General features: G+C 39.7%; 1 protein-coding gene across 1 annotated transcript; it reads right to left on the bottom strand.

Annotated features, from left to right (window-relative positions):
• Positions 1–6,123: 6,123 nt before the first annotated feature.
• LOC139734014 (protein fem-1 homolog A-like) lies at positions 6,124–7,431 on the bottom strand. Its single transcript, XM_071644821.1, has one exon. The coding sequence runs from the start codon at positions 7,429–7,431 to the stop codon at positions 6,124–6,126; it is 1,308 nt and encodes a 435-aa protein (XP_071500922.1).
• Positions 7,432–11,833: the final 4,402 nt, after the last annotated feature.

Here is an 11,833-nt window from a genome sequence, read left to right as displayed (position 1 = left end):
ATGGGCGGGGGCCTGTATTGCACCCCCCCCCCCTCCGATTCCATGGCCCCTGTTGTGTCATGGAAGAAATCTTGCCCATTAATATCCCGTATATGGTTCTTGTAGTTACACCTTGAACAATTGGCTTGGTAAGCAGACTATAATCGTTGGAAAAACATAATGACGATGCTCAATATGGTTGAAGTCTGGGGACAAAGACTAATACACACCGTGATAGAGGTTGCATGCTCTGATGTAATGCCCCAGTCACATCGGCATCCCGGATGCGTGTTTTTTTTAGACGGCGCAGATTGGGGAAACTAAAAATTTATCGGGGACCCTATATCCCTAACCCCAACCCTAACCCTAACCATAACCCTAACCATAACCAAAAACCCTAACCCAACATTTTTCCCATAGGTTTAACACGCGCCATGCCCCAATCTGTGCCGTCTTAAAAAAAACGCATCCCAGATCACCCCTGGACCACCCCAGATCTGATCCGGGGTGATTCGGGGAGAGATCCGTGTTGACATCCCTGGACATCCGTGTATGTCCGTGTAGATCCAGGGACATCCGGGGGGCCAACACGGCAACTTTTAGAGGTCAAAAACATCCAGCGTCATCTGGGGATTGCCGTGTTGGCAGAGCATTCAGGGGTGGTCCCTGTAGCTGCCGTGTTGATCCGTGTAGTTGTGGTGTTTGTCTGTGTATTCAAAATGTCGTGTTTGTCCGTGTAGACGCCGCGCTCTTCCGGTCTTATCCGTGTCGTTGATACCGTGTGTACAGTCATACCAACGCTTGTCGACACTCCATCGAGGTCGAAATTATCCCGGATCTCTCCGGATTTTCCCGGATAACTGTGTAGATCCTTGAGCATCCGTGTTCATTATTGTGACTGCGGCATTATGCTACGAAGTTATTTATTAGTATTTCTTCGGGTTACGCGCGGTTGCGTGCTAAGCCTACACTGGTGAGTTCGACTAGTGGACCTTCATAATACATGTATATACATATGAATTGAGTGAATGCAGCAATTTAGTAGAACACATCAGTGAATGTATGGGGAATATACTTTCTAATAATAATATTGCTGCATTCACTAAATCCATCGGATGTACATGAGAAAGGACTTGCCCTTTAACTATCTCACATGTGGCTCTCACATTATGATAGGTTTTCCCGCCCAATTTCATCAGATTTGCATTCCAATTAATGACAAGGCGTTCAAATTCAAGCAATTTTGTCACTGCTCTGCTCTCACTGTTCATTTCAATTCTTTGAATATTCAATTTCCTTTTATGTCATTACCTTTAGATTTTATTTCAACCAGTTTAGAGAGAAATTCATTCAATTTATCGGCTCAAAGTTCTTATTCAATTCCGCTCCAGCTGGAAAGACGTTCAAATTCGCGTCAAAAGTTTCAATTTCATTTATAGGAACACAACTTCGCACTTTTTAACGTTCGAATTCAGTCAACATACACAACTTCTACGGGCCTTTTTTCACTTGGATGATACAATTTAATTTTCATTTCAAAGTCTCATTTAATCATTGTAAAGGTATTGTGCAGTATGTATTTCTTTCTTCCTATATCTTCCTATATAGGAAATCTTAGGGTCCTATACGTCCAAATCCATATTGATCCATTTTCATTCCATTCCTTAGTTCCCCATGTCCATATCACTACCGCAATCGGATCAGCTGTAGATAGAACTATTTCACCAGAGGGTTTATATCGCCAGATTTGCTGGTTGTCAGAGTCATGCTTTATTCACTACTTCTGTCCGTGTTCGAGATGTGAACGCATACTCTGTAATCTGTAGCAACGGCTAAAATCGAGTATGAATAAAGTGCTAATGCATGTGTCTGAAAGTGGGGTTGTGACAAGTTATTAGCTACTTTGAGTCAAAAATCATATTTCAAGGTATATTAAATTTGTATATTCAAACAGCTGAGTAACTACAAAGCATAAAAGCAGCAAAGAAAAAAAAAAACTGCCCATACTTTGTATGCCTAATTTATGTTTGCCTTATCGTACACTAACGCTCCCTATGGCGGTGCTGATGCGAATTTGAACGCGTTGCACTTGCATTCTTACTTTGAATGCCCTTTTTACACCCTTGTTTGAGAAACTCATGAAATCGCATGCTGATGAAATTAAATTGAAATAAATGCCCTTTTTACACCCTTGTGTGAGAAACTCGTGAAAGTCGCCATGCTAATGAAATTAAATTAAATGAACACGGTACCTTTTTGAATGACGATCTCTGTGATCAGTCACATTCACTCGAACGACAATGACCGCAACGCAAATCTGATGAAATCGGCGGAAACAGTTTTATGTGCCAGTGTTACACGAGGTGGCTTGACATCAGTGCAATCCGAGTGATTCCAAATTTTATAAGCGCGCCCTCGTTTGACTACATGCTTATCATATTCTCTGCAAAACAGAAATTCTCGCGAGCATGAAATTTTCACGATAATTTCGCGAAGAGCCAAGACTTGCGAAATTACACGACACGTGCACGAAATGCACGACAATCTGAATGTCAGCTGGGGTTTGTTTGTTGTTGGGTTTCTTTTTTTTTTTCTCAGCGAGGATTTTTGTGTTTTCTGCTTTATTTAGTCTTTTCATTTCTATCGATATAAATGATTCTGGAAATTGATCCGGCTTATGAAGACTGTTTAACTATACACAACAGGCGCAATGATACATCGTACAATATGAGACATGCGCCACCTGGTGTTTGGTTGTGTGTTATGTGCTTTCTAGACTGGACCTTGTACACATCACAAATGGAAATGGTCATATCTGTTGACTCGGTTTAATTCTAATTTCCTGATACAAATTCAGCAAAAGTGTGCCTTGAAAGAGCACTATGAAAGAGCGCTATGAACGAGTGCTGTTCTGACAATCAACAAAAACACTAACAATATTTTATCTTATTTGTTACCTGTCAAAATTGTGCACTTCATAACTTTGGCAAATCTGTTCATTACTATAGAGCCTATAGGGCTCACACCCATAAATATTTCCCCATAGGGATGTGTGTTAAAAATCAAATTTCAAAAAATTCTGTAAAATAGCTGGGAGAAATGAGGTGTTTCAGGTTCACTAACCTGGATAATATACCCTTTCATCCATCAAATTTTCAGGGTGGATTATTCAGTTCAAATTCTGTCCAGGGGTCCGCAAAGCCAGACTACGAGTTCTTGTCACTCAAAAAAAACCACCCATTTTCCGTACACGTACCCAATGAAATATAGTCCCCTCAAATTCCACCAGAAAAGCTTTCATCTTCCAACCAAAATGCAATTTGTAGAGGAATTCATACTCAATATCTACAGCTATTCAGTTTTTTGCCAAACTACATCATTGATTTTTAATTAATTTTTTTCTTCATTTATTTCAGTATCTTTGGTACGAATTTGTGAAGGGGTCTCGGACATTCCATTGTATTTACGGGTGTTAGCCCTATAATCTCGGTGGAGAATGCAGCTACAATTGTCTTCACTGTCATGGTGAACGTCTGATGTCAGGAGACTATCTTTGCTAAGCGATAATGAGGCGAGACTACACAGGCGAAGCTTCCACTGTTCCGAGATTCGCCGCATAAGACGCATCGTTTAGCATGGGACTTATAGTCTCACCGCATCAGACGTTTACTGTAACAGCAAAGACAATAATAGCTGCATCCTCTGGCTAGATTATAACAGGCTGCTAATACTTCATTTCATGTTACATCAACATTAAGGCGTACATCATACAGTGGTTTAACGAAAAGCTGTACATAAACATCTGCTGATTAAAGAAACGTTGCATAGTCACAAACCTCTCTGAACAGATCAGAAGAGTTAATTAAACGCACGGACTGCGCTCTGCCGAACACTAATAGGTAGAAGCAATCTTAATTTCTACAGAAATATAAAATGTATATCTGAAAGCATCGTACGCAAGGTTTATATTACAGCATATCATCTGTAGACTATGTTTATAGCAACAGTAGAACTAATCATTTACTTCCCCAAATGACGAGTAATCTTTTTCACCCAATGTTTAAAGCACAGATCATGTATTCTCTGTTTCCCTCCCCAAAAAGAAGCCGATAAAAAACAAACAAACAAACAAACAGAAAACTTCCGATAAACATAAGATGTATAGAACCTTATACAGAATGCGCCAGTATCTACATTATTTTTAACACTAGTACACCCGTAAACACTTTTATGTATTATAATCACGTAACTATGTATCTATAATAATACCGAGGTATACGCTGATCTCTTAATTGAAAGAAAGATGGGTCGCTTCAGACTTCTAAGAAAGTTATAGCAGCGAACTGGTAAGATTGTTGTTTTTCAAAGATTTAATGACGAGAAAATAAACATTACATCAATTTCATTAAATCGATAAAAAAGTAGCTACATCATACAAAACGTGATTATAATATGTTCGAAATCACATCACAGTGTGATAAGTACACAAGATACAAAAGTTTTAATCAAAAGGTGATTATAACATACAGAGAAACAGAGTATTGTTATAACGAACTTGACAAACCATGCATTCTACTCTTGCGATGACGGTCACGATAGTATACAATAACATTACGAATATCAACAAATGTTTTGGATATATTTTCCCATGACATTACAATGTGTATAGATATTCCACTCTCCTGCTATATCCTTATATAGTTATGTTAGTCATGGTTATTTCATATCAGTCTGTAAATAATGTACATCGTCACGAATATGCAAAGTGCCATGAAACTGTTATGTTTTAGTGATCATAATGAACATTATGAAGCATGAATATTTAACAGATCATAATATTGAGATGTTCTGTATCGAGCACTGGCCGATTTCTGAAAGTTTTGTACACTTTCAAGATAATGATGTTTATGCACATGCGCTTGCAGCCTGAGGACATCGTGAAATCAGTGAACAATATTTGATACAATCATGCAATCATACAGGTAACAATTGCGTTGGCTATGCTATATCGGGGGGGGGGGGGGGGGGGGGGGGCGGATTCCGCCCTCTTCAGATCTCGCCTATGGAACGCTTGATCGCGCCGAAAATGTTTTTTGAATTTCTTATTTATTTGCTTGTTTTTCGACCTTTTGTTTTTGTTTGTTTTTTGGCCAAAATTTGTCACAGACATTTTTCGAAGCTTTATTATGCTAAAATAAATTAATTTCGTCCATTCTAAGTCAAGATATGAATTTTTATGTGAATTAATTGAAAAAATACAATTTGCATTGGATTTGTACAAAAATCACGTTTTGGAGCAATTTTGGGGTTGACAAATTTTTTTCGAACGGGCGTCGCGTCAAAACGGTAAGCGCGGGCGCAACAATTTTGGTCTCAAAAGTTGCGCGATACTTGAAAGAAAAAAGTCAAGAAACATCGCGGCGGGAGCTTATCGCGCTGCGAAGATATTGCGCGAAACGTCGAGGGGGGCGGCGGATTCCGCCCCCCCCCCCCCCCCCCAGCCTGATTAGGGTTAACATACAACTTTACTGCATAATCTAGAGCCCTATAATGTATTATAATACACACACCTCCAGTATGATCATCGTATAGTGAAAAAAAAAATCAAACTTCTCCAAAATGACGAGTAATCTTTTTCACCCAATGTTTAAAGCACAGATCATGTATTCTCTGTTTCCCACCCCAAAAAGAAGCCAATAAAAAACAAACAAACAAACAAACAAACAAACAAACAGAAAACTTCTGATAAACATAAGATGTATAGAACCTTATACCGAATGCGCCAGTATCTACATTATTTTTAACACTAGTATACCCGTATAAAACACTTGTATGTATTATAATCATGTAACTATGTATCTATAATAATACCGAGGTATACGCTGATCTCTTAATTGAAAGAAAGATGGGTCGCTTCAGACTTTTAAGATAGCTATAGCAGCGAACTGTTGTTTTTTAAAGAAATGAAGAGAAAATAAACATTACATCAATTACATTAAATCGATGAAAAAGTAGCTACATCATACAAAACGTGATTATAATATGTTCGAAATCACATCACAGTGTGATAAGTACATGTTATACAATACTGAAATGTATAATTTCGTTGTCGTCTAGTTATCAATAGGAGAAGCTGAGATTCGCCTAATTCTTGGCAAGTGACATGATCCTTTGCATCGATGCAGGAACCAGCCCTGCCCTTGATTTCGTTGTATCGGAAAATTTCTGCAGGATCGTGCAGATGATGTCGCAGATCTGGGGATCCAGGCTACCCTCGGTGCGCTGAAGGTTCAAGACATGTTCCGTGATAAGCGCTGCTTTCTCCAGGCGATCGTTCTTGACTGCCTTCTCGGCATAGCGAATCAGCTGAGGTCGTAGATACAACTCTTGAGCTGCTGGTGTAAGGAGCCTCTCCCGTATCAGCAGAGCCTCTACCTCAAGAGCCTCAGAGTCCCCCTCGAACATGTCTAATTCTGACATTGTCATTGTTTCGGACTGCAATTCATAAGCCATAGCGGGAAAGCACAGCAACTTGATGGCAACCTCTGTCGTCGATTCGGCTCGAAGTGCCATGGCACGTCGAAGATACTGGAAGCCGAGAGTCAGGTCGCGGTGAGAGTGTACCAGGTGATCTCCTAGGATTAGGGAGGAGCCTGTCAGCTCCAAGGCACAGATGATGTCTTCCGGAGTATGTTTACTTTCTCCAAGTGACAGCATGCTCTCTACGTCCTTGTGTCTCCCAAGTACCGCCATCTTGGTCAAGGGCGTCAATCCAACGTTATTTTGATGGAAGATAGCTCCATGTTTGAACAACATTTTACCAAGCTGATCGAACCTCATTGGCTGAATCAAGTGAAGCGGAGTTTCACCGCCGAAATCTTGAACGTTGGGGTTTGCACCATGCTCCAGAAGTTGTTCAACCATTGTCAACTTTCCTTCGATACAGGCAACCATCAGAGCGGTTCGTCCCTCATCGTCCACTTGGTCAACATCGGCTACTTCCTTCAGCACGGTCAGCAGGGTCGGATAGATGCGTTGACAATGCGAGAACCAGTGAACCAACGCATGGAACAATAAATCTTTGGAGCTGTCTGCCCCAGCATCAAGCAATGCCTTAGCAGTTTCAAGCTGACCGTTCTTGAAAGCGTGATACAGAGCTCCGCAGAAGATATCCGCCACATCAAAACGCGCGCGATCCTCCGCTTCGATCTGCAGTGCGCCTCGAGCGGCAAGGAATCTCACCACCTGGGTATGGCCGTTCCCTGCAGCCGCCGAGAGAGCGTTTCTCCCGTCCAACTCTTTGTACTGCCCAAAAGCCTTCCACTTTTTACGCCACCTCAAGGCTGTTTTGATTTCATCCTCACCTCTGCGTTGGAAGAGACCTGAGAGTGCACGGCCATCCCCTCTATCCGAGGCCTCGAAGACTAGCTTCCCGAGACAAGTTTCCGCCATGCCTGCGTTCAAGGTCATAAATGGATGACATTACCAGTTAAACACACTGTGACATGGATATATATCGTATGAAACATACATACAAGCTGTAATATTTTTAAGCTACATTAGAAAAACGAGTAGGGTATTAAAGTTCACAGCACACTTTCAATCGAAATAACTAAACTTTATTTTGATGATTAAAATGTATCTGGAAGTTTCTGCAGTGTCTGTGTCATTAATTCGTCGGACAAATTTCATTCAGCACGTATAGTCTCTGGACCAGAGGCTGAACCTTGGTTTACCTTCCGCTGTATGTTTATTGATGGTTTCACTCAATTTCAAGGGTGCTGAACCTGATACTTAAAGACATGAACGCCATGATGCCTTTATATTTCGTTACCAGAGGTGAAAATTGGAAATGACGATATGTAGGTTTTGCCTTATTTTGAAAAGGCTGAATCTGTACTTGAACGACGTAACTTTTGCATCCTTGAGGATTGTGAGAGGCTATTAAGATAGCACCCCCAACCCCTCCCCCGAAATTCTCATATCTTTCCTTAAAGGACAAGTTCACCTTCATAAACATAAGGATTGAGAGAATGCAGCAATGTTAGTAGAACACATCAGTGAAAGTTTGAGGAAAATTGGACAATCGATGCAAAAGTTATGAACTTTTAAAATTTTTGTGTTGGAACCACTGGATGAGGAGACTACTACAGCTTGTGAGTCATAATATGCGTACAACAGTATAAAGAAAATGTAAAAGAAGATTTAACATATTTTCACTTTTTTCGCATAATAAAAGAGCACTTGACTTGCCTCTTTCTAAAGGCGGGGGGGGGGAATAATATTACCCATAACATTTGTCGGTAAGGAGTCAGGGGAATGTGTACTTTTTTCAAAAGATGGAATTTTGTGAAAATCTCTTTATATTTTCCTTATATTGTTGTACGCATGTGACATCTAAGTTATACATACACTGCAGTAGTCTTCTCATCCAGCGGTTACTGCACAAAAACTTCAAAAATTCATAACTTTTGAACGGATTGTCTGATTTTCCTCAAACTTTCACTGATGTGTTCTACTAATATTGCTACATTCTCTCAATCCTTATGTTTATGAAGGTGAACTTGTCCTTTAATACGAATGGTCGGATGTGCGGGTGCAGAATCAGAATCTGGGTGTTGCTACTTTTGTACTCTTAGGATTTTAAGAAATCAATAGTGGCCGCTAAAATTGAAATGTTTTCAAGTTGTTACATTTTCCTTATGAAGAACGAAAGGCCAAAAATCTGGTTGAGGGTGGTTGAAATGTTAATAAGGATGTCCGCCAATATGGCTTCCAAAAGTATTAAATATCTGTCAGCCCTCAAGGATGCAAGTAAGAACATTATTGCATCAGATTATGATTCGGCACCCTCAAAATAGGGTATGACCCATCAATTTGTCATTGGTTAACAAATTGCCGTACATCGAAGTAAAGAAGCGCCTAATTAATCAGTGTTAAGAGCACTAATGATCTAATTGAACACACACACACATACACACACACACAAATACATGCACATACACACACACACACACACACACACACACACACACGGGTATGCTCGTATCCCGGCAATTACCACAAAGGGCAATTACCCCCCGGCTAAATATTGGTTAGTGGTAAGGTTTAGAGTAAAGATTAGGGTTTAGGGTTTAGGTATAGGGTTAGCAGTTGGGCTTAGGGTAGGATTAGGTTCAGGATTAGTATTAGGATCAGTATTAGGATTAGGGCCAGGGCAAGGGTCCGGGGTAATTGCCCATAGCAGGGGGTAATTGCCCTACACCCGGACATGCTTACTCGGCCTGGGTTCGAACAAACTGACTTACGATCACCGGACAGGCGTCTTATCAGCACAGTAAGTCATAAGCATTATTTTTTTTTCTTCTTGGGTACTATGAAAGACAATGATTAATTCAAAATAGGGCACTTTGTCAATCAGTTGCAATAAATCAATTCGACGAAGCAACTTTATTAACTTATCAATTGCTATTCAATTTATTCGACCATTTATTCATGGACATTTATCTCTGAATATCAATTTTGGCGGCCATCTTGTATACCTCATGACCCTCAGGCAGCAAGAATTGCTTCAAACCAAGTTGGATTCAGCACCCCTCAAGTAAGGTAAATCATCAATTTATTTTCTATTTTTCAACATCTTTGATAAGGAAATATCCACCGAAAATGAGTTTTCACTTTCAGTGGACATTTTCATGGATACTTTAAAACCCTCGGCAGTGCAAGAGTTACAACACCTGGACTCGGATACATTTGGTCATGTTGGTTGGGGTCCTCCCGCATACTCCCACTGGAGTTTTAACTGGCATAACCATCCAATTTTTCAAAGTTTTTATCAAATATAAAGAATTATGGGGATTTCAATTTTGGTGGCCATCGGGGATGGCCATCTTAATTGAATATCTCAGAGCTCGTTATAGGATGCAGAGGTTGCATCGTCTGGATTCGGTTTCAGCATCCTCGAAATGGAGTTTATAAGGCTTATTTTCTGTTCATTTTCATTTTTTCACCAGTTATCAGGAAAATGTTTAGGAATTTCAGATTCTCAAAACCGTCAAGGATTCAAAAGTTGCATTTTGATATTCAGATTCGGATTCAGCCCTTTCGATGTAGGGTAAAACCGTCAAAAAGACAACAACAACAACAACAACAACAACAACAACAAAACAAACAAACAAACAAAAAATAACGGTCGGACGGTAAAACAAGGTTAAGCTCAAAATCTGACTTTGACACCCCATAGCATCTTGTTTGGCAATTTGGTGCTCTGGGGATTCATTCATAATCAATTGCATTTTTCTCTTCAAGGAGACCTCAGATTTTTACACATGAACAACTTTAAATTGGTTATACTGGGCACAAAGTTTCAGAATTTAAAGTGATTGGGATGAGGAAAAAGAATGTTTTTCGAAATTTATAACAAATCACTGTGAACAAGGATGATGGCATGGTACCCTCACTACAAGAATGCATGAGTTGGGGTTCAAGGAAGCAGAACAAAATAAGAAGGCATGCATAGATTATCCACAAGTGAACTTGCAAGCTGGCAATATTGTATTGGGAATTACACTGCTACATTTCTGAAATATGTGAGGCTCCTATGTCAGAATCATTGTTCAGTGTAATTTGTTCAAGGTTTTTCAAAGTATTGTTTCTCTGCTCAAGGACCACAATGAATTTCACAAATCTACACATGGAACTGTTGAGTACCATAATTATGATGTGATATTATGAAAATCGTCTGGAATGCCCCTTTCAGCATTTTAGATTCTGTGCAGATGATACGTGCTATAGTGAATCACTCCCTTAATTGTTTGCATTGCGCTTTAAACCCATATTTTCACGTATGTGGAAGTTGTTCGAAACACATCTCATGAAAGAACCGACAAACTGGTCAGCCATGGACATGATATTGTAAGTATAAAAATAAGCTACGTCCACTGTAGGATTTAACACTCACACACACACACACATATACACACAAACACACACACACACACACTATGAAATAGATAGACTCATGGAATCTCCACGTTCTGCATATCATTCCTTGTCAAAGCAATGGGGTGCATCTCATTGTAAAAAACAAAGGTCTAATTACGGAGGATCAACTTGCTCGAGTATTTATAGGTTTGTATTCATGGGGAAGTATATACTCTGACAAATAAACAACCTCACCCCTCTCACTTTGGTGTACGAGGCTGCCTTTGATGAAAGAGAGAGAGAGAGAGAGAGAGAGCAAGAAGAATTCAGCTATTTTCATGCATTCATGCAATATAGGCCTACTTCCCATTTCATCGGTGGAAATGACGCCGTTTTTACTGTTGCTGTTACTGTAGCTCGTTATGGAATATCATCATTAACAATCTGAGAGATGTTTGTTGCTAAAGTTAAACACTCAGTTATTTTAGTCTATCTGAGGGTGACAAATTATCACATTTTATCTTTTGTTTTTTGAAATGGTCCATCTTACATCTATTTCTAAACTTGTGTCATGAAGTTGTAACGTATACTTTTGAAGTGAAAATCTATACCCTCTTTGTGAAAATCATCTTTTTTTGTTAAGAATTTCATCTCCCAAGATAAGATCACGCTTTCCTTGACTTTGCGTTGGCAGAACAAGTTCAGTATGATTCAAATTCATGAAATTCTTCCGTCGAGATGTTTTCATTACAAATGATTGACAAGTTGCCCTATATGGACGTAAATAAGCACTGAATTGATCAGTGTTTTAGTAGTAGCCATGATAAAAAAATCGCGGGCGTACATACTCGTGCAGGATTCGAACCTCCGACCTCCTAATCACCGGACAGGTGTCATCTCCACTAGACCACCACAAAATTTGTAATGACGC

The sequence above is a fragment of the Diadema antillarum genome, unplaced genomic scaffold (assembly GCF_040938485.1).
Source record: "Diadema antillarum isolate AM-2024a unplaced genomic scaffold, OU_Dant_1.0 seq00000507_RagTag, whole genome shotgun sequence".
Lineage (NCBI taxonomy): Eukaryota > Metazoa > Echinodermata > Echinoidea > Diadematoida > Diadematidae > Diadema > Diadema antillarum.
This window is presented reverse-complemented; position numbering and strand designations above follow the sequence as displayed.